The sequence below is a fragment of the Cyprinus carpio genome, chromosome B13 (genome assembly GCF_018340385.1).
Source record: "Cyprinus carpio isolate SPL01 chromosome B13, ASM1834038v1, whole genome shotgun sequence".
Lineage (NCBI taxonomy): Eukaryota > Metazoa > Chordata > Actinopteri > Cypriniformes > Cyprinidae > Cyprinus > Cyprinus carpio.
Window position 1 is genome coordinate 16,750,125 of NC_056609.1, and position 22,577 is coordinate 16,772,701.

Below are 22,577 nucleotides of genomic sequence, written 5' to 3' on the forward strand. Positions count from 1 at the left end.
TCAAAATGACTTATGAAAAAAAAAAAATTTATATATATATATAATTTTAATTATTATAATTATACTTCATAAATTTTAAACTATACCAGAATCCGGGACGTCTATACGTCATTGTCATCATGAATCATGGGAAACGTAGTCTATAAAGAACTGTTTTCTAATTTATTGGACGTAATTTATTAATAGAATAGAATAGAATACAATAGAATAGAACAGAATAGTTGTAAGTTTAATAATATGCTTTGTAAGTTATTAAAATAATATAATTGTATTTGTATATTTTTGTAGCCCATTTTTACCAGATAATATTTTGCACCATTCACAGTTAGGACTTAGACAAAAATGACAAAATTAATAAACTAACTGTGTAGGTAGACAACATGGTTGAAGGAGAAATTTTGAAGAGAAACTGTATTATAAAAAATACATAATTGGTTAAAACTTAGAATGCAGCACCCCATAAACTGAAAAAAATAAAAAATAATAATAATTAGATTAATTGAATTTACTACATTTTTTTAAGGTAAGTGGTTCCAGCCAATGTATTTTAGCTACATTTAAATAAACAATTTTTGCTGAAACTTAGTCAACTAAATTTATTTATTTAAATGTAGCTAAAATAAATTGACTGCAACCACTTACCTTAAAAAATAGTATGATTTTTTTCAGTGTAATTTATTATTTTTAAGTCACAAAATAACACAGAAAAAAGGTTAACAGATATTGAATATATATACCTATATCTGTTATATATCTATGTAATTATATCAATTAAAGGGGTCATATGATGCGATTTCAAGTTTTCCTTTCTCTTTGGAGTGTTACAAGCTGTTCGTGGATAAGATCCCTAAAGTTGCAAACCCAAAGTCTCAAGTCTCAAACCCAAAGAGATATTCTTTATAAAAGTTAAGACTGGTCCACGTCCCCTCCTAAAACGCCTCGTTTAAACACCCCAGATGTCTACATCACAATGTGGGAAGATTTGCATAACACCGCCCAAATGTTCACGCTAAGAAAGAAGGCGTAACCTTATGCTGCCGCCATGTCGTGAAGACGCTGTGTGTTTTGTTGCAAAAGCAAAACTACAGTAACTAAACAGTAAAAAAACAGTATAAGTCATTATAATCCGTAATTATGTCTTCACTGGATGCAACAAATGCCTCGTTTATAATGGGTTTTAATGGTTTTGTCTCTTCACGCTGGGAGACGGCATCACAGTATGGTAAGGGGCGTAACATTTCCGTCACATGCTTGAGGTATTCAGCCAATCACAACGCACTGGATAGCAAAGGCGGGGCATAGAGGAAAAACAATAATGTACAGTATGTGAAAAATAATGTGTTTTTTGAACCTTAAACCACATGAACACATGTCATCACACCAAATTTACAAAATAATGTTCGTTTTAGCAACATCATATGACCCCTTTAAAAAGTATGGATGTCCATATACATAAAGAATAACATATGATAGATCTAAACATATTTCTTCGGTCTTCTTGTCTCATGCAGTTAAAAAAGACTAATAGGATTCCAAACCTGAATCAGAGGTGAAATTGGTGACACGGTTTGAATGAACCCATATTTAAAAATAAAAAAAAGGATGTTGAAATGAGCCAAACACTGAATCATTATAGTGATGAATCCATTAATTAGCTTATATAACAAACATAGGCCTACTCAAGCATTTTTGTGCAAAAACCACTGCAAAACAGAAGGAAAAAACCTTCTCTTTTCAAATTAAGATGATTACATTGGTGGTTCAGTTCATTCATGTTCTTTTTTTCTTCTTCAAACAACTCCATTACTCTTCTGCTTCTACTGAAAATTTTTCTGTCTTGTTATAACCTGTCTATGAAATTAAAATTGTTTAATAGCTGTATAGTCATGCAACCATGCCTTCTCACGTTTCTAAGATTTGTATGGGGTCTAATGCAGTGAAGGATGCAAATGAGCAGGAGGTTTTTTTTGTGTGTGTGTGTGACTAATGTGCATTTTGTTTCAACAGGGTGTGCCCACTGGGGGGAAAAAAATGAATCCATAGAAAATGGCATGTAAATCCCAAGGGAAACAACACCCTTTTCCCGTGGAAAACTTGTATGTGCATGAATTCCTTTTAGAACATTTGCATTGTTCTTTGATCCAACTGTCTTTGATTATAATGAGTAATAAAAATTACTTAATATTTATCACATATGATTGGCTAAAATGGTATGCATTAACACTAATGCATAAAACTGTAAGGATGAGTACTAGTTAAACTCTTGCTGGTAATGAAAGCTGGACATATCCTCGTTTGACCCCATTTTATACAAATGTTCTGTCAGTAATCAGCTGACACATTCAGCTAAAGTGAAATTATTATAGTCATGTTCTTACAGTTTATTTAAAGATGCATGCTTTTTTTTTTTTTTTTTTTTTTTTTTTGATGATTTGAAAGGTGTTTAAACATGATTTAATTCCGAGAAAATGTGTGAGTTTATCAAATGGGGTGGTACCCTCACTTTCAAAGCGTACTAATATGTAGCCTACACTTTAGGTACAAATATGTACTTTTAAAGTAATATGTACCGCTTTTCTACAAGTGACAGCTTCGTACCCTTTTTCCTGAGAATGTCTTGAATGCAATGTATGTTGCTCATAAAGCACTTCTGTAGTGTATTTTAATAAGAGATGAAGCATGAGCTCTTCGAGACTAAACATTAAATCTTTATGACCTAACATGGAACTTTATTTAACAATGGCTTAAAAAATGTATTCTAAAACATTTTATATTAATTGCTTCAAGCTGAACAAAATGGCATTTTCTGCCATGTTTATGCTGCTATGCCAACAGCAGTAGATTAAACTTTTTTTCTGCATGTGTGTCAGTTTATGCGAAATTACTGACGCACAGATAATGCATCCAGCCACACCTGTGTTCACCTGAACATGTCCTAAAGCTTTAGTTTGCTGGAACATAAAAGATAAAACTGTGATTCCTGAGGGTATTGTCTTCTTTAAAAGTCTGTGTACCTGCCAAAAGACAGGGGAGTGGCTCGGTATAAAATCCTACCCAGAAGTCCTGTGGAGACTTGCGGGTCGAAAAAGAGAGAAAATCAGAAAGAAAACAGCAGGAGTCAGGTAACAACATTTATACTGCACAGGTGAAGTTCACAGGCAACTCTTAGGTGGACTTTATCTAAAATCCCTTTCTCTTCAGATTTTCAAGGATCAAAGGTAAAACATTTTATTAGTGATTTTGCTTTCAAACTTTTATCCTTTTTTCTTACACAAAAAAGAGGAACTATAAATTATTTGCAGTAGCATACATTTGTGCTTCAGTTTGACTATATTAGACTATATATATATTCCTTCTTATTTATTCATAATTACTGCTTTTTATATGCTATATTTCTATCAGCCTGTTGCTCTCCTGAAATAATTATTAATTTGTAAATGGAACAATCAGATTTCTTTATATCTTGTTTCTGTGCGGCACTGCACCAAAGACTAGAACCCAGACTGAAACAGTAGAAACCAAAACATTTTCATGATATTAATGAAAAATTATGGGTGCATTTTATTGGTTATGAGATGTTTTAATGTTTAATTGTTTTATTCTAAACTTCACAGTAGATGAAGTGGGAAAAAAAGTTGGGTTAAAATCTGAAGTCCCGGCTGAAAAGCCCTGCACAGATAATCACCATTAGTAAAAAAAGGCATTATTTGTCTTTGGGGGACCAATCACTGTGTTTAGCTTTTTCATGTATCGTGGTTCGCAGGGAAACAGTAGCTGGTCTTGCATTTGAAATTGAAGGTGTGAGGAGGGTGGGGTGGTGATAAATTGCTTTACTCTCTCCACTGTAAATATGAGACTGTAGTTGTTACTTGCTAGTCTTTTGTTGGAGCAAATAATTACCCCTTAGGCATTATTTTTCATTACTGTTGAATCTGGATATGTGTCATTTATTATAACTTTTTTTTGATGTGGAATAGGCTGCAATTCAATAACATCCATACCTTGAAATCTGAGTAGAATCTGCCAGGAAAGCAAGAAATGCTTTTTTCAGTGTGCATGCAGTTAACATTTCTTGTTAAAACTTGTTGTGAAAGACGAAGACAGTAAAACACATCATCTTGTAAAAACAATTTATTGTGTAATTCCATTCAGCAATATATCACAAATTAAGCATAATTGATTAAATAAGTTTATGTATAATGTTAATACATAATATGCATAATATGTATTGCAGCTCTTCTCATCCAGTACTATCCCACAATACAGCTGTAATAGAAAAATCTTAATGCTCAATCAATATAGTATATATTTCAGTATAGATGTAGACTGATTCTGCTCCGTATCACACTCATTTTAATGATCTGTAATTGTTTCGCTGCATTTATTTAGCATGGAATGGATGATTTAAGAGAGCAAGGAATCTATGCAGGAGGAAGTTCAGGAGATAGAGGTAAGGGAGTTTGATTAGCTTGAACCTGAACCAAAATCTTTTCATTGTAAAGACTGTGCCACCTAGTGGTTCTGTGATGTTACTGAGAAGCTTGATTTTTATATCGATGAAGTGAGAATGTTTTATTCAGCTATACGTTTTTGAATTTCAAAGCAAGAACTGTTCACATTTATAAGACATGTATTATGAAAACAGGCATCATGGAAACAACGTCTACTACTAGAATTACAACTTTACCTCCACGTAAGTTACCCCTGTTCATGTACAGTTGTATTTGTTCTCACCATCTGATTTATTCATATTCAGTGCCTTGTTTCTCTGCTGAATTTGTGCATCATGAGAAAATTCTTACTGTGGCTGTAACTTGAGCATCTTTTTCAGTATGAGGTCAAAGTGGACATTGCTGTAATTTACTGTGTTTTAACCCCCAGGAGGCTTCAGTGCATCCGCCAACAAGGGCATGTCAAGTACTTCTGGGTCTCTTGGCCTGGAGAAGAACATTTTGACACAAAACAACAGCAGTCCTTTTTTCTCATCCTGTAAGCCAATCAAACATTATTTTTGAAGAGCTATACTCTATATGTTTAATATATTTCATATATCTGTAAATGGCTAAAATTGTCCCTGCGTCTGTGTCTCAGCATCTGTGGGTGTGAGTGCAGGTGGGTTCGGCTCTGGATCAGGGGAATATCTGATAGAGGAGACAACTGTGAGCAGGAAGACAGGTGGTGCCTCTGGAGTTTTCGAGAGTGTCTCTGGATCGGGAACAGGGTCGAGGGTGAGATCCAGCTCCAATGATGGGATGAGAAGAACGCAAGTCTCCCCTTTGTTTGTGGAGAGGAAAAGCAAAACTACTCATTCACGTCGTTATGATGGTTAGTCACAGCTGAGACACCTTAAATAAATAAATAAATGAATAAATACTTTTTTTTTTTTTTAGCATTTTTAGTCAGTCCTTCATAATTAGCTATTCTAGCATGCAATATTTTTTTTTAAACTTCAACAGGAAGTTCAAGTGACAGCTCATCCCCAGAAATAAAAAGAAAGGACTATGGTAAGACACTCAGACAAATAAAAATTATTAACATAGTTTTATATGATGGTGACAAGTAATCTGTTTTGGAGACAAACAAACAGTTTTGTTTTAAATGCTCTGTTTCCAGCTTCAACTAGAGGAAGGAGTCAAAGCAGGGGTGAGATTATTATTTGAACTAATGCAAATAGTATAGAAATTACTTTGCATGGGATAATCATCTTTACTGTATGATTATATTATCCTTATAACTTTTTTACTACTGCTTTCCTACAGTGTTCCTGTTCTGTAGTATAATTTCCCGTTTTTTCCCTATTAATTAATAAAATAATTTCCACTCAATTCAGTATTTATTATCTATGGGATTTGAAAAGTAGTAGGGGAATAAACTGGATAGTGTGCAGTAAGTCGTCAATAAGTAAAGATCGGCAAGTTGCATTCAATGTTTCTCAACACTGGTTTGTGAACATTATTGATCAGTTACATATTTAAATACATGTGCTAAATATATGTTTTGGTGTTGAAATAATGTGAAGATAATTATTAGTTAAAAATATTTCTAACTGTGTTTCTGTTTTAGAGACGGAAATCAGAACCAGGCTTCAGAGTGCATCTCCCTCCACTAGATGTATGTTATCCCTCTATTTCTTTATAATTCAGTTGTTTTAGGAAATCACATAAATAGGCTAAAATTATAATATAATTCGATTAAAAAAAAACTGAATGAAACTAAGTAAACTAACTAAACTTGAGAAATGTTTAAAGAGCCCTGTTAAAACTTGAGGAAACAAGTAAACAAATGTAGCCTATACAGTTTTTTCTTCTTCTCAGAGGCTCAAGGAAAAGCTATAGAGGCTATTATGTTGTTGAACGCCACAGCGGACAGTAGTATGAGATAGTGAACCTGAAGGCACGTTTAGATACGACTAATACAGTGCTGCTGCTACAGGGACAGAGCTGGACGATGTGAAGAAGCTGCTAATGGGATCACGATCGGCCAGCGTCAGCCCCACACGATCTCCCTCCTCCTCCCCTCTCCCTATACCTCGCAAGGCCAGCACCTTAAACACCAAGATCTCCACCAAGCAAGGTATGGAAAGCTGGATTAGAAGAGCTCAGGCCGTTGACATATCATGTGTTATTTGTAAAGCTTACATATTAGTAAAGATTTTATAAGTAGTTAACACTCCTACCACACCTATGGTGTGCAGAGCCCATTTATTTTCATGCACAAAAAAATCCAAATTCCCTAGTTCATCCATGAATAGAGATCTTGTGTTCAATTCCAAGGCGTTAAAGGTATACTTTATCCCAAAATGAAAATTTTGACATTAATCACTTACCCCCATGTCGTTCCAAACCCGTAAAAACTTCGTTCATATTCGGAACACAATTTAAGATATTTTGGATGAAAACAAGGAGGCTTGTGACTGTCCCATAGACTGCCAAATAAGTAACACTGTCAAGGTCCAGGAAATTATGAAAGACATCGTCAGAAAAGTCCGTCTACCATCATTGATTCAACCTTAACGTTATGAAACGATGAGAATACTTTTTGTACACTAAGAAAACAAAAATAACGACGCTGATTTGGAAAGACACAGAGGAGAGGAATTGTTGAATAAAGTCGTTATTTTTTTCTTCGTGTTTGGAACGACATGGGGGTAAGTGATTAATGACAAAATTATCATTTTGGGGTGGAGTAACCCTTTAAGACTTCCTTTCAATTTTCTCAGTCGAACAATATGACACCACTATTCTTGACGCTGACCTGGCCTCATACACATGGAACAGCTCCACACTGCCCTCTACAGTCTCCACTGGTACTGCTTACGGCTTCCACAGCAACACCAACAACATGTCAACGGGAGCTACTCTTGTCACCAGCACATCACCATCCTCCTTATCAGGTCTGCACAGTTGAACACTGATTTTCTAAGCTGACCTGATAATAAAGAGAATTTATCAAGTCTTCACCAATATCACTCTATTTCTGGTGTATTATAAATAAAACTAGCCTACTAATACATGAAAACGTTCAGTTGAAGGCACGGTCCTCCAACAAATATATTAGTTAAATACATGTTATTTCTTGAATTACAGTGTATGGCTTCCACAACAATTTAGCTCCTGCCAGTGGAGTTCTAACTTCCAGTGGAGTTAACACACACTCAGGTATCCTCTGACGCATTTAATATTACATAATTGTAATGACATTGCTGTGACAAATGACAAGTTAATAACATTCCTTGTAAGCATGTTCATTTGTTTATGTTTTAGGATATGGAGTGCAGAAGAATTATTCCTCAAGTCCCAGCAGCACTCTTGGTGCTGGCACAGGCGTCTCCACCGCAGGTGTTTGTTATTTTTTTTTTCTGTACATCATAGCTCAACAACAAACCCAATGTGAGATGTGAGAGAGTTTTGGGACAGTTGATAGAACTGTCACTTGCTCTGTCGCCCAGTGCCGAACTGTCAAAGTAGGAAACAGCGTTCTGCTGTTTAAATATGTTATAATGTTATAGATGCTTAACATAAATGCGGTTTTGGTGAAATTGCATGAATAGAGGCTTAGAGGCAGCAGTTAGGATGGAATGAAAATAATCAACAAATCAGAGTTTTCACTGTGTTTAAAAAAAACTAACATTTGATGAAAATTGTAAATATAACATTATGTACTGTAAATACACTGCTGTTCAAAAGCTAGTGGTTGGGAAGGTTTTTGAGATGCATCTCTTATGCTCACCAAGGCTGCATTTATTAGTTTTATAAGTAAAACAGTAATTAATAATAATTAATTAATTAATTAATAACATTACTTTATAATTTAATATAAATAACTGATTTCTATTTTTATTATATTTTGAAATGTATTATCATCATATTATAGCAAAACTCAGTGTCACATAATCCTTCAGAAATCATTCTAATTGGCTGATTTGCTGCTCAAGAAATATATCTTCTGATTATCAGTGTTGAAAACACTGCTAAATATTTTTGTGGAAACTATGATAGATTGTAACCAGGTAAAAGTCTTTACTGACACTTTTGTCCAGTTTAATACATCCTAGCTTCTTCTGTCTGGGTCAGTGAAAATGTTGTAAAAATCAGAACTATCTTTAGTTCTCTAAAGAGGTAGTCATTGTTGCTTGATGAACAGTGTTCTTTTAAGTGGCAAAGCAATACTTGACATTCAGACATCTTTGTTTATTTGTTATGTGTGTATTTTTAGGATATGGAGTGCAGAAGAATTATTCCTCAAGTCCCAGCAGTATTCTTGCTGTCAGCACAGGAGTCTCCACTTTAGGTGTTTGTTATACTCATACAGGAAAAAGATTTATGACTACTGTAGTTCTCTAAGATGCATTCAGTGTGGCTTGATAAACAGGAAGATTTTGTGTCATATTTAGGAACTGGTACAAGGACTCTTAATGAGAATGTGTCAAAGAGATACCTGACGCTGGAGAAAGAGAACATTCCAGTGAAGAGAGAAACCGAAGAACTTATCCTGACCAAAGACAGTGGCAAGCAGTTTACAAACAGCACCCCTAATGGGACAGCAGGTAAACACAGGACACTAGGCTTTAATTTGATGTTGCAAGGGCAATTATTTGTGGTGTTTGAATGAAAGCAAATCGAAATATAACATGATTAACGTTATGACTTACACTAACACTGCATTCTGATTAATTGTATACACACTTTGCTTTTAGGGTCGTATTCAGATGTTTCAGTGAAGAAGGAAACTATGATGACCAGCTATTCTGAAAGTGCCCCTGTAAAGTCTAGCTGTGGCACACATTGTAAGGTTCTTAATTTTCATGTATCTTGATCTTGATGCATATTAAGATTCATTTACATGTTTTCATCTTGAGGCAATGCTTGTCTCAAAGAAATATCACAAAAAGGTTTTTCTTTTGTTTTTGTTTTTTTTACCTCTCTAAAGATGGGTCTACATCAGTGTCAACAAAAGATAAAGCTACTTATGCAGGTAAAACCTTTTTATTTGGAAAAACAAAAACAAAAGACAGTGTACACAGTAGAATGTACAGTCATAATGTATAAAACAGAGAATCACCAGTCTCTTCCTGTGTGTGTCCTGTCAGAGATTCGTAAGGCTAAGGTTGTTGATGATGAAGACGGCTGTAATTATGGAGGGGGTCTTTGTGGATGTGGGCCAAACTGCTGTTCCTGGTGGAAGTGGCTGCTGGGGTTTTTGCTCAGCCTTCTGTTGCTCCTCGGCCTTCTGTTCGGACTCATTGCTTTATGTAAGTCTAGTCATTTTAATGAAAAACATGATTCATTTATACACTATTTCTCTTGGGGTAAAATTATAGCTAATAAAACATTTGAAACAGTTTATAGCTTCATTTTAAAACTGTTCAGAAGAAGGTTTTCAAAATATTAGGGATATTATAATTCACCAAATAATTTCAATAAAATGTAAAATTGTATTCAAAATTGTATTAAAAAGTTATTTAAAAAATAATAAGCAAAAAATGTATTCTCACTTCTGTGGATTTGGTCTAACTTGGGAGAGGTAAATTGTATCTTATATATCAATAGAGGATTACTGTTTGTGTAGCTCAACTCAAGAATAGGTTTTCTGCCTAACTCAGGTATCTGTGCTATTGCATATTGTCTTCTAATCTGAAGCAAATCTCTTTTCCTTGAAGCTGAGGAGGTAAAGAAACTGAAGTCTCGTGTCAGTGCTCTTGAGGGAATATCCTCCTCCATGTCAGCTAGTGCGAGTCGTCTGACCGCTCATAATGATGACACTGGCATAAGTAAAGAAGCTAGAAGTAAAGCAGCTTATGTTAATTCACTGGATTCGGCAGTTTATTCAGACAATTCTGAACTGCAAAGAAATGTACAGGAAATACTGAGAGCAGAGCTGCAGTCTGAAGCCATGAAAGGTACGTGTGAACACAGTTCTGCTTAGACACACAAACAACACATGCACCTAAACATGTTCATTGTATATAAAATGTCACACATATATGTTTAATACAAATAATATTACATTTAATACATACTTTTTGTGTATCTAGCCTTCCTTGCTTCTTCGGTTAAAGCTGAAAGAGGACTTCCAGGGCCTAAAGGTACAACAGATATATAGTTTTTACTGAACTACCAGTACAGAAAATTATATTTATACATTCTATGGAGATTTTATAGTCAGTAACTTGCTTTTCCATCACTACTACATCAATTACACATTTTATCTTTTCACCACTTTTAGGTGACACTGGATCTCCAGGAACAAAGGGTTTGTACAATTTTAAAACTGGCTGTGAAAAGTCTGTGAATTAGTTGACCTATATGTTTATATTGATCTGCTCACAGTCTTAAACATGAAAACATAAACAATTTAAACTGTTTTTCAGGAGATAATGGTTCTCCAGGCTTTCCAGGTAAGAATAATATTTGATCCTCTGTGGAGCTAATCTCAACAGTTGTGCAGAATGAAGTCTTAACAGATGTGCATCTCTAGGTCCATCAGGAATGCCAGGACATCCAGGAAGAGAGGGACAAAAAGGAAGTGCAGGTACCTGAAACATTACGCAGCACTTTTATTTTGTGGGAAAATCATTCACCATCATTAATTCTGTGTTTAAATCACAAAGTAAATTAACAATTACCCCAAAAGATAAGGCCTAGAGGTTAAGGTTTAGAAATACACTCCATAAATGCTGCATCTGACAGGTGCTAATACTGTAGCACAAAAACAAACTTTAAATAGTCGATTCTTACAATCCAGTTGACAGACTAGTCCCTACCTACATCCAAGATGTATCTCTTCTGTGAACACTTGACTCAGTCCTGTTAATGCTCTTAGTTCTTTTGAAAAAAAGAATGAACCTTTTTTTCAGATGTTGCCTCATCAAAACTTTAAAATGTGTTTGACAGGTGAACGTGGTCCAGAAGGACCACCAGGTTTCAGAGGAAGAGATGGTCAGCCTGGACCCCGTGGAGAGCCAGGACCCCCAGGGGCCGGAGAGAGGGGTGAAAGGGGTAAGAGATTTCATAATTTGAGAATATGGCTCTTCAGCATTTAATTTTTAGTATTTTATTCATTACAATTTAGGGTTCTCATACACAACGTAAATTTAAGAATAAAACTGCTGTTTTGATCTAATTTGCAATGTGTCTGTGTATCTGCTCTTTCTTCAGGTATTCCTGGTCCTCCTGGCTCTCCGGGTCTTGTTGGTCCACCTGGGCCTAAAGGTCAGTACACGAAAAAGCAATTTCTATAAAGGCTAATACTTATTATATTCAGTGAAATTAGCTGTACATAATCATTTGAGATTGGCAAATGAAATGCAGTTGCATAAATATATATATTTTGCATGTGTTTGATCTTTGTTATTTTTTGTTTGTGTGTTCAACAGGTGCTAGTGGTTTACATGGTAATCAACTCTTTCTTTACAAAAAATATTTTAGTGTCATTTTGTAATTTTTTTGTGTTCTAAAATAATGGCATTAAATCTGTTTTCTGTGTAGGTGAACAAGGCCCTCAAGGCTTCAGAGGTGAACCTGGCTCTGCCGGTGCTAAAGGTGTGTATCACAATGAACACTTGGTATGTTTTCACAAAGCAATACAGTACATATATGAATAAAATCATAATGTTTATTAATAAATAAAAAAATGTATTTCCAGGTGATAGAGGACTTCCTGGTCTACCTGGAATTAAAGGTTTGTAGCTTATTATATGTCAGCCTTACATACAGTATCCAGTTCTTAATTATAGTTGATGTCAATTCATGTAAAATTGTGTATGTGCTGTGTCAGGTGATCATGGTGATAGAGGAGAAAATGGATTGCCAGGTGTGTATATTTGTACTGAGCCATAAGAACTTTATTCAATTGTGCCATGTTTACAAATATTTGATTGATTGTTAAATCACTGTACCCTCTATCAGGTTCTCCTGGTGCTGCAGGACGACAAGGTGGGTTTGGTGAGATATTGTGTTGTGGATCTGAGGGTGATGTGTTTGTAGGAACAGACACAAACCTCAGATTTTTGGCTTTTTGCCATTTTATTATTAGAACAGGAAGAGAACAGACGTGATAGGCAGAAAAGTGTGGCAGGAAATCAGCAAATTACAAATTGAGTCCAATTCCGGTTGCCTGTATACTGTATATCAGCACTATATGCATATAGTTCAACATCAGACAAAGCTATATTTTTAACCGTGATGTGTTGGCCATCAACACCAAAAAAATGTAGTTTAAAATAAATGCTGTTTATTCTGTTCATCATGGTTTGCACAAAAATATTAAGCAGCATGACTGTTTTCAACATTAATAATAAGAAATGTTTCTTTAATCAAATCAAACCAAATTAGCATAGTAGAATGACTAAAGGACACTGAAGACTGGAGTTATGGCTGCTGGAAATTTATCTTTTCCATTACAGGAATAAATTGCCTGTTAAAATGTAATGTAATAGAATAAAGCTTTTTAAAATTGTAATAATATTTCACAATATTTTTGTATTTTTGACTTCTTTCAAAATCATTACAAAATCTTACCAACCCCCACAAATTAGAATGTTAAAGTCTCAAGTATATCTAAATGAATGGAAAATGGTCAGAATTTGTTTGTGGCACTTTTTTGTTAACTAAAACTATTTGTTTTCCTAAAACTAAATCAATAAATAGTATTACTATATTGTATATTCCAAGACTTGATCTGCTTAGTTGGCTGTGGGTGCACGGAATCTATTAAAGCTCTATTATTATCTGGACCTCTTTAATGTGAATCTTAGATTGGTATAAAAGAAGTCCCCAGATAGTAATTTTTTCATTTCATTTTAGGGCCTCAAGGACATGATGGTGAAAAAGGACAAAGAGGTGAGAGGCATTTTCAGATTTGATGATTCTAAGCCAAATATTTTTTTTCTTGTGTACCTATATCTGCATCTTTATTTAATCTGTCTGTATTCTGTATCATTTTTTGCTCATATTAGGTGAGCCAGGCTCAATTGGCTTACCAGGAATCAGAGGACCACCTGGACCACCCGGTGATCCTGGGCAACCAGGTATAAAAACATGAATCCTCATTTAATATAAATAAAAAATATAAAAACATGATCCTCATTTTGAGAAAATGACCTTAATCTGCATGTTATAACACAGTTTCTATCATTGAAATTACTAAAGTTTAATAATGTTTGAAAAAATAGGTGAATTGTGTTAGTTTTTTATTTATTTTTTTCTACTGTTCTCTTCAAATCAGGAACTCAAGGGATTCAGGGACCTCCAGGTAACCTTTCACTTGAACTGCATTCTTTTATGTGCATAATGTATGTGTTACAATTTAATGCAGTTTCGATTTTTACAGTTTATCTCAACTATGTATGAATATATAATGGTCAACATGTTTCTATTTGCATAGGCCTACCTGGCAATCCTGGTCAGCCTGGAGCTAAAGGTGCTGTATGGTGGCTGTTTTAGTATAATAGACCATAGGACCAATGTTTAGCAGCCTTTTGAAGTCTTGCATTTTTAGTACTATATATTTTTCTTATTATTGGACATTACAATCGTGTGTGCAACTAAGTCTACGAATGTCTAAATAATTAATCTGAAAATGTTCACAGGTGAGACTGGTGAGGCTGGAAGAGTGATCAATGCAGGTAAGACTACATGAAGTATGAAAACACATTTATCAGTTCACTGCGCAGTCAACTTACATTGAGAGCTTTAATTTTACAGCAGGTTCTAGCTCAGTTGCAATCCCAGGACCACCTGGAAGACCTGGTCCTCCTGGCCCACATGGATCGCCAGGACTCTCAGGTATGTTCATAATCTTTATTCTTTTTTAAAAAACACAGATTACAAAATCTCCTGTTAATCAGTGAAATCACTGTGTGCTTTGTATATTTTAACAATCCAATGAATGACATATCCTTGAACTAATTGCACTGTTTGGGTACATCAGTATATTTATCATTTGATTTTATCATATGTCTTATGACTCTAGGACCCGTTGGCCCTGCTGGAATTCCTGGTCAGCCTGGTAAATTTGCATTTTTCATCTGATATTCCTGTGTAATATTGCATATTATTAAAATAAAAATGATTTCCAAATGACCTTCCATCCATCCACCTTGATATTTGTGCAGGTCCTAAAGGTGATAAGGGAGATCAAGGAGAACCGGGTATTGCTGTTGGCGCTAGTGAGACTTTGGTTGCAACGCGAGCAGAAAGTGAGTCTTTATTTAAAAGCTCTAATTTGAACATTAGTAACTTAGAGAAATACATTAATTAAATACTTGTGTGTCTTTTTGAGGAGCGTATGGTGCTGCACATGTTGGTGTTTCTGGACCACCTGGTCCTCCTGGTCCCCCAGGGCCTCCTGGACATCCAGGTACCATAACATTATCCATGAAAGTTTTAAGGATCAGCATCTGATTTTTTTGTTTTGCAAATTGTATTGTTTTTTGTGTGTGATTTTATATTTTTACGAAATTATTTAACTATATTATATATATACATCTATGATAAAATAGTTTTAAAATGAATTTTATACCTTTAGAACAGATTATATTTGAATGCATTTAATCCATTTTCACTGTTTACTCTATAGGTGATTCTAGACCAGGTCCACCGGGACCACCTGGCGAACCAGGCGCACCAGGTAAGATGAACACTCATGCTTATTTTCATACTTTCCTGTAGTGGCATACTCTTCTCAACTTTTTTGTTACTGTTTTATAGGATATGGCAGACCTGGTCCTAAAGGAGACAGGGGAGATCCAGGAAACTTTGTGCCTAATTCAGGTTTGATTCCAGTATATGTCTGGGTCTGTGGATTGAGAGTGTCGTGGTTTCTTAAGTCTGACAATTTTACAAATGTTGCCTACACAGGAACATTTTTTGCGGGACCACCAGGACCTCCAGGGCCTAAGGGAGCAACAGGTAAGTCTTACCTGGAACTTGTGTTTAAATGATTCTACTTGTTGATACCTTTATTCCAAGCCTATCACCAGTGCAGACACTATGAAAATGTGATGTCAGAAAGTAGGGTACTTAACTATTATCAGATACTTAATGATATATTTATGTAAATTTCAGGTGCCCAAGGTCCAAGAGGATACCAAGGTGAGGCTCCATTCTCCAGCCAACACTTCATATTGGTCACAAGAACTGCTATAAACAATAAAACACATAAAGTACTTAGATCACCACGTCTTATAATAGTGCTTTTCTTGTCATATGTGAAATTTTTTAGGGGAACAAGGTCAACCTGGCCTTCCAGGGAGTCCCGGTAGAGTTAGTAAGTTAACAATTTTGTTTAGTTTATGACCCTGTATTTAATTTAGACCCTATTATACTTTTCATTAAAATATTGTCAAGAGATTTTAAGTTTTTAAGTGTTCATAAAAACAATAAATAATACAGAATTAATGATTTATTTTTGTCTATATAGTCTCTGAGCATGGTGTGGCTCAAGGTCCACCTGGTCCCCCAGGACCTCCTGGACTACCTGGACGAGATGGCCGGAAAGGTGAAAACCTTGAATAATGATGAAGAGATATTGTATTCCTGTTGTTTAATATCTACAGTACAATAATCTTTAAAATGATTTCCCAGGGGATCCTGGAGTACCAGGTACATCAACATTCCAAGGAGAATCAAGAGGTAAATGTTAATGTGTTGCACTGTATACATTCACCCAAAAATTACAACCCTCATCTTGTTCAAAATCCATAAGACTATCGTTCATCTTTCGTTCAACGCAAATAAAGTTTTTTTTTCCAAGTTCTCTAATCCTATTAATTTTTGGGTGAACTAAATCTTTAATATAGCACCATTATTAGATTATCAAATGAGGTTCCTAAAGCAAAACAGTATTGCAACCCTTGTATCACTTGCCTTCAGTCTCAGGAGCAGTTGCAGTCGGGCCCCAAGGGCGGCCTGGTCCCCCAGGACCTCCTGGTCCCTGGTTCTCCAGGTCTTTCTGGTGGATCCCATTCTGCTGCAGATTATCGTCATTACATCATGGAGTATATGCAGAGTGAGTACCTGTTGATTTGGATGATCTCACTCCTGCTCCTGAAGGTCATTTTCTCATGAATGTGTGACATCTTTTCTACAGGCGACAGCATGAGGCAGCATTTGTCTGGTATTCAGGGGCCACCTGGTCCACCTGGGCCTTCAGTGTCTGTAGAGGACGTGGCGTCTCGGGTTATCGCTTACATTCAGCGTAAATTAAGATCTGCTGTGTAATGTTTAATGTATGTCTGTGTGTCCTGCTGCATTCGTGGTAAAAAATATCATTTTGATTCAGGCTCTGGGATTAGCGGTAACAGTTTTAGCCAAGGTCCTCAAGGTCCTCCAGGACCTCCTGGCCCACCTGGAAGTATAAGTGCTGAATACATCATTTCCCTTTTACAGAGTGAGTAAACCATGTCAGACCCGCTTGAGTATAAATGGTCTTTTGAATCTTGAATCTAAGAATTGACCCAGTGACTTTCTTATGCTCAGGAGAAGATGTGAGGCGTTACGTGACTGGCCCTCCAGGACCACCGGGTTCACCTGGCATTAGTGCTAGTACCTTTAGTGCACAGGAAGTGGCAAACTATGCCATCAGAATGATGAATGGTATGTCTTTAACCTGAATCTAATTTTAAAGAGGAAATAGATTGAATTATGTCTTATTAATGGCATTTGTGAATTTGTGTTATTAGAGCAGGGGATGACAGGCAGAACTGGACCACCAGGTCCTCCCGGCACACCTGGGCAGCCTGGCCAGCCGGGTGCTTCCTACAGTGAAATAACCGCTTTTCTTCAGAGTATGTACTTGTGTTTTTGCAATATTTTATTTTATAACATGTAAAGGGTTTCCTTTCCTCATATTCCACTTTGAATGTGTTTGGGGTCAGGGCTTAGTGGAAGCGTTGGACGTCCTGGGCCCCCTGGTCCTCAAGGTATACAGGGACCCCCTGGTCCGCCTGGCATCCCAGGAGGCTCCTCTGCAGTCTCTGGTTACAAACTAGAGGACATCCAGCATTATCTACAGAGTGAGTCCTCTCATGTACTGTCCTCTTATTGTACTGTCTGATACACATTTGCAGTTTTGCAAAAAAAAACTCATATGGTTCTCTGTTATTTAGCGTCTGGTTTTAGGGGACCTCCAGGCCCACCAGGACCCCAAGGTCCTCCAGGAGACACTAGGGGCCTTGTTTCATATTCAGGATCTTCTGCGCGAGAACAGATCCGTGCTGAGCTGCATGACTACCTAAACAGTGCGTGTCACTCACCACACACTCTAATTTGGGAACTGACACCTCAGTGTAACTTTACATTGGTGGACGTTTGACTGATTTTAACAAGTGATCTCACTCCATTCTACATTCAAATGCATGATTTGAAATTCTCTGTGTCCTAGATTTGTTTGACCAGTTCATGGAAACACTTTGTGGTTGCTTGCCACATCAATAAATAGTCCAATATTTTTTTCAGGTGACACCGTGAGGCACTACGTTCATGGTCAACCTGGGCCTCCCGGACCGCCTGGTCAGAAGGGTGAACGTGGTGAAGCAGGACACAGTTATCACAGTGGCAGAAGAAATTACGGCTTTGGCTCTGAGATCAGTGAACCAGTTGACTACTCCAATGTTGCACTCAAAGTCACTGATTACATTAAGAGTGAGTACAGTATCTTTCAACTCTTACGTATGTGCCAGAGTTATATTCATAATAAAGCAGACAAATTAACTTAATCTTATGATTCCTGAAAGAAATATCCACACTTACAATGCAGTCTTAGGTATGCTTTGGTTTCCTAGTGCTTCCTAGTCCTTAACAAGTTACTGTCTTTAAGAATGAGCCACTGAATCATTCATTTAACCAATATGTTCTCCACTCTAAGTAGATGTTTCTTTTATGTAATTATGTCATGTTAAAAAAAGTATGTTCTATGTAGTATGAAAAAAAAAATGAAAAAAAAAGTGAAAGTGACGTGACATACAGCCAGTATGGTGACCCATACTCAGAATTCTTTTTCTGCATTTAACCCATCCAAAGTGCACACACACAGCAGTGAACACACACACACCGTGAACACACAACCGGAGCAGTGGGCAGCCATTTATGCTGCTGCGCCCGGGGAGCAGATGGGGGTTCGGTGCGGAGAAATTTGGCAAAGTTGTTGAGTTTACATAACTGGATATTACTTATGATCTTTTAACATTTTTTATTGTGAAATAGATATATTTTAAATGTACTTACATCTTACCTCACACTCTTTCACTTTTAGAACAGAAGCGCTGCACTTGAACTCATGCTCGTCTTCTGTGACTTTTTCTTTATTGTTTTATGAGTACTGTGAATTTGGAAATATTCATCATTCACATACTGTTCTTTAGTCAGCTATATAGTAGGGAAATATGCATATCTGGATGCAGCTGCTATCTGTTTGCATGAGTCACTGAGACATTCATTTAATCGATTTGTGCAAAAACACGGACTCATTTAGGAACAAAACACCACTAATTGATTCCACCACTGTATGATTCTGGTTTGCTGTAGTGCGAGTAGCTGGCAGTGATGTCTAATAGCACAAAGCACTGTAATAATAAGCAAATCCATCCTTTTTCTAAATCCTATGCAGTTGCAGAGATACCGGAGCTCATCCGAGTGTCTTGGTGCCATAGTCAGGGAAACTCTGTGGAGAGATGGTCAGGCCATCACAGGGCTAGTGAGCAAATCCATCTTGCTTGTTTCCATTAGATCAAGGTATACTGCAGGACCTGACAGAGGGATACTGGAGAACACAAGCAGGAAGGATCCAAGGACCCGCTGGGCCTCCTGGTCCTCCCGGGCCACCTGGGTACAGCCGTGTGATTGCTGCCTATGGAAATGTGACGGCTGACTTAATGGACTTCTTTAGAAGTTAGTATCCGCTTTTACTCACATACTGTATCACATATACTGATTAAATATTGAATCACTGTATTTGTCTTGCATCATTATTCCTAAACATTATTTATCTTTTCAGCATATGGGACCATCCCAGGGCCTCCTGGCAGGCCAGGACCCAAAGGAGACAGAGGATACCCTGGTCCTAAAGGAGAAAAAGGTACCAGTCATGATTCATATAGCCATACTGGACAAGAAATCAAACTGAAATGCTGCCTGCTTGAAAATGAAAGTGAAGAACTGTGAATATAAAACTGTTTATATGCGATCTACAGGGGAAATTGGGAGCTCAGGGATACCCGGCCTTCCGGGACAAAACGGACCAGAGGGACCAAGGGGAGAAAAGGGTGAAAAAGGCCAGAAAACTACTATCAGTCATAGTATACTTGGTTTCTCATCATATACTGTATCCTAGCATGAAATAATATTCAAGGTCACATTTATGCAAAAATCATCAAATGATGTATTTTAAGGCAGCTCTGGATCCAGCAGGCATTCTGACATGTATCTCTATTTATAACTTTAGGTGATTTCCAGACTGGTAGATGGATTCGGACCAATGGTGTGTAAGGGCACACACATTTACAGCAGCACACTTTCGTGGATGCACTGAGGGTGTAAAGAAACAATACATATCTTTAAGAAGATAAATTCATAAACTAGCCTTTTTTATGAAGTATCACAGCTCAGAGGCTTGTTTGGGTCCTATTTTATCACAGTATCCAGTTTTATAATCAACCAAATGCATGCAATATTATAATCCATACATTTCAAACAATTTTCAGCTTTACTAGCATGGGTTTAAGACATCAGTCTTGGTTTTCATTATCTAACATTTAATATAGCACTTGAAATGTACTTTTTACCCAGTAGTGGACTTTGTAATTGCCTTGTGTGTTTTTTTATATTGTATGAATCTTGCCTATGGTGATGTTTGCAATTTTTGTTTTTTAAGTAACATGGATGGTACACTAAAAAGGGGTCTTAAACACTTGAGATTTTTTAGACCATGTTCTGTAATGCGAGTTATTATTACAAGTAAAAAGCCACTGAATGTGAACAATGAATGGAGTATGATTTTACTCCTACCCAAAACGGTTTCGATACAAAAAACACCAAACAAATCAAAGAAAATACAATGAGTTTTATTTACAGCATTATTACAGTATACCAATGGACACAAGCGATTAGATACTTAAATTGACCTCAAAAAATGCATCAGATATTCCATCAAAGTATCTTAAGGTCACTGTTCAGCAATATGACATTGGGATATCGGCTCTTTCTTTCTGTCTCTGAACAAGTATCCTGATGTTTAATGCACTGTTTGTGCAAATACTAACTTTTAGAACCAGCCTTTGTAAAATGCATCGTCTATTCAAAAAGTTCATGCCTCTGGTAAATTACAGCATTTTGGATTTCTTTCAGCATGCAAAAAGTATACGAGCACAGCATGTCATATTATGGATAAGATACAAGTGTGTAATTTCTTGCACAAAACGTGTTATCAAAAATAGAGCTTGAATCAGATGAAAAGTCCTCAGCTACAGCGAGAAATGTTCATGTCTTCCCACTGAAGCACTTTTGCAGACTGCAATGGACTAAACACTGCTCTACATCTATCAAAGTGTGTATCCTTTAATAAAAAACCCTAAACTTCAAATAAACCATCTAGCATGTGCAAGTTCATATTGCCCTTATATATTGATGAAACAGGAAAAAGAACTAACAATAAAAACGTTAAACTTCAGTTAAATCCATAAATAACTTTCTAACACCATATATGAAACATTCAAGAAGGCCCTATTCTTCTTCAAATATGTGAAATTAACTTGCTCATAAAAAAATAAACTTGGGTACTCTGGACCACAAAGTGACTTGCCAAATGAGAAATGACATCATTGTATACAAATATTTGGGCACTATTTCCTTCATAATGCACTAAAGAGATCACTACTGCATATGTCTTTGTTTTAAAGTGTGCAATGTCATCTTACGGGTTACATTCCTTGACTGCAAATATCTTTCACCATAAGTCAAATAGTAAAAGAAAAAGTTAAAATGAGTAGTTTGTTTTAAAAGTATTTTTATGTGGACATTAAAAACAGAATAGGCCAGATTCACAGGAGTATTCAAAAAATACAACATATAACAGCTGCTACAAGACCAAACAGTACTGAAGCTTCATTTGAACATTTAGAGAATTGAGTGTAACAGTGACTAGTGTGTCCACGTGTTCTGTTAAATGTGACCTCTCACCATTTAAGTGGTATTTTCTGTTTTTGATGTTTTGTTTGTTATGGGCATCATGTGACCCTCATTTAAGGCTTTCTCATGCATGTATTCCACAAAGACAAGATGATATTGCCTGAGTGTACTAATTGCTTATTTGTGCTAATGTCTCAAGCACAAATTACCAGAAGACAACGTAAAGAAAACTAAAGTGTTAATCCATTGGATTCAATGTGGCAAAAAAGCATGTGTAGGTAATGCATGAGGTCTGTCCTTCATCACTGTTAGATTCCAACTTTCAGGTATTTTGGAATTTCATATCAACCCCATGCATCTATTCTGATCTCATACCTTTAAAAGGCTAATGGGCTCTTGACTGGAACAGCTCTTCCTCACTTTAGATAAAGCTCAGTGAAGATTAAGAGCCGGAGGAGTGCACACTGGGAATGGGGTAGAATTTAGAGACTCTGCTCTGGGTGGTGGGATTGAGGCATTCAGACTCTCCACTCATCTTAAAGAAGACTTCCTGTTCCTGCAGTTTACGTGTGAACTCTTCCTCCAGAGCCTAAGAGAGAGCAGGAGAGAATTATAAAGCATGTGTATTTACAAAGATTAGTCCTACTCAAAATGTGAGATGGCACATTATTATTCCAGAGTACTGTGATCTAATTCTAATATTTTCTTAAAATCTTTAACAATTCTCTTTAAAAATTTTTAATGTTGTTAATGCTGTTCTTTTGAACATCTATTCTGAAGAAAAAAAACGACAAAAAAAACAAACAAAACATATCAGTTTCCACAAAATATTAAAGGGATAGTTCACCCAAAAATTTAAATTCTGTCATTAATTATTCACCTTCATGTCGTTCCAAACCCGTAAGACCTTCATTCCTCTATGGAACACAAATTAAGATATTTTTGATGAAATCC

General features: G+C 36.3%; 2 protein-coding genes across 4 annotated transcripts in view; one reads left to right on the forward strand and one right to left on the reverse strand.

Moving 5' to 3' along the window:
- Positions 1 to 3,045: 3,045 nt before the first annotated feature.
- col17a1b (collagen, type XVII, alpha 1b) lies at positions 3,046 to 21,104 on the forward strand. The gene is given in 58 exon segments (XM_042736124.1): positions 3,046 to 3,218; positions 4,390 to 4,450; positions 4,646 to 4,693; positions 4,882 to 4,989; positions 5,092 to 5,325; positions 5,457 to 5,504; positions 5,614 to 5,643; positions 6,064 to 6,111; positions 6,433 to 6,573; positions 7,220 to 7,393; positions 7,587 to 7,658; positions 7,764 to 7,838; positions 8,716 to 8,790; positions 8,894 to 9,046; positions 9,197 to 9,286; positions 9,430 to 9,474; positions 9,590 to 9,751; positions 10,160 to 10,399; positions 10,535 to 10,585; positions 10,726 to 10,752; positions 10,871 to 10,897; positions 10,978 to 11,031; positions 11,394 to 11,498; positions 11,658 to 11,711; positions 11,876 to 11,893; positions 11,988 to 12,041; positions 12,145 to 12,180; positions 12,277 to 12,312; positions 12,408 to 12,470; positions 13,287 to 13,340; positions 13,457 to 13,528; positions 13,726 to 13,752; positions 13,885 to 13,920; positions 14,090 to 14,125; positions 14,205 to 14,285; positions 14,473 to 14,508; positions 14,615 to 14,698; positions 14,782 to 14,859; positions 15,079 to 15,129; positions 15,210 to 15,272; positions 15,360 to 15,410; positions 15,567 to 15,593; positions 15,724 to 15,768; positions 15,922 to 15,999; positions 16,086 to 16,133; positions 16,374 to 16,431; positions 16,433 to 16,509; positions 16,591 to 16,698; positions 16,783 to 16,890; positions 16,980 to 17,096; positions 17,183 to 17,287; positions 17,372 to 17,515; positions 17,609 to 17,740; positions 17,958 to 18,143; positions 19,227 to 19,388; positions 19,495 to 19,575; positions 19,691 to 19,771; positions 19,942 to 21,104. Coding segments are annotated over 57 exon segments (4,593 nt in total). The 5' UTR covers positions 3,046 to 3,218; positions 4,390 to 4,395; the 3' UTR covers positions 19,986 to 21,104.
- Positions 20,545 to 22,577, reverse strand: part of slka (STE20-like kinase a) — a 38,254-nt gene continuing 36,221 nt past the window's right edge. For all 3 annotated transcript variants that reach the window (XM_042736922.1, XM_042736921.1, XM_042736923.1), the window contains one exon: positions 20,545 to 22,212. In XM_042736922.1, the coding sequence (XP_042592856.1) occupies positions 22,066 to 22,212 (147 nt within the window). In that variant the 3' untranslated portion in view covers positions 20,545 to 22,065. The remainder of the gene's footprint in view (positions 22,213 to 22,577) is intronic.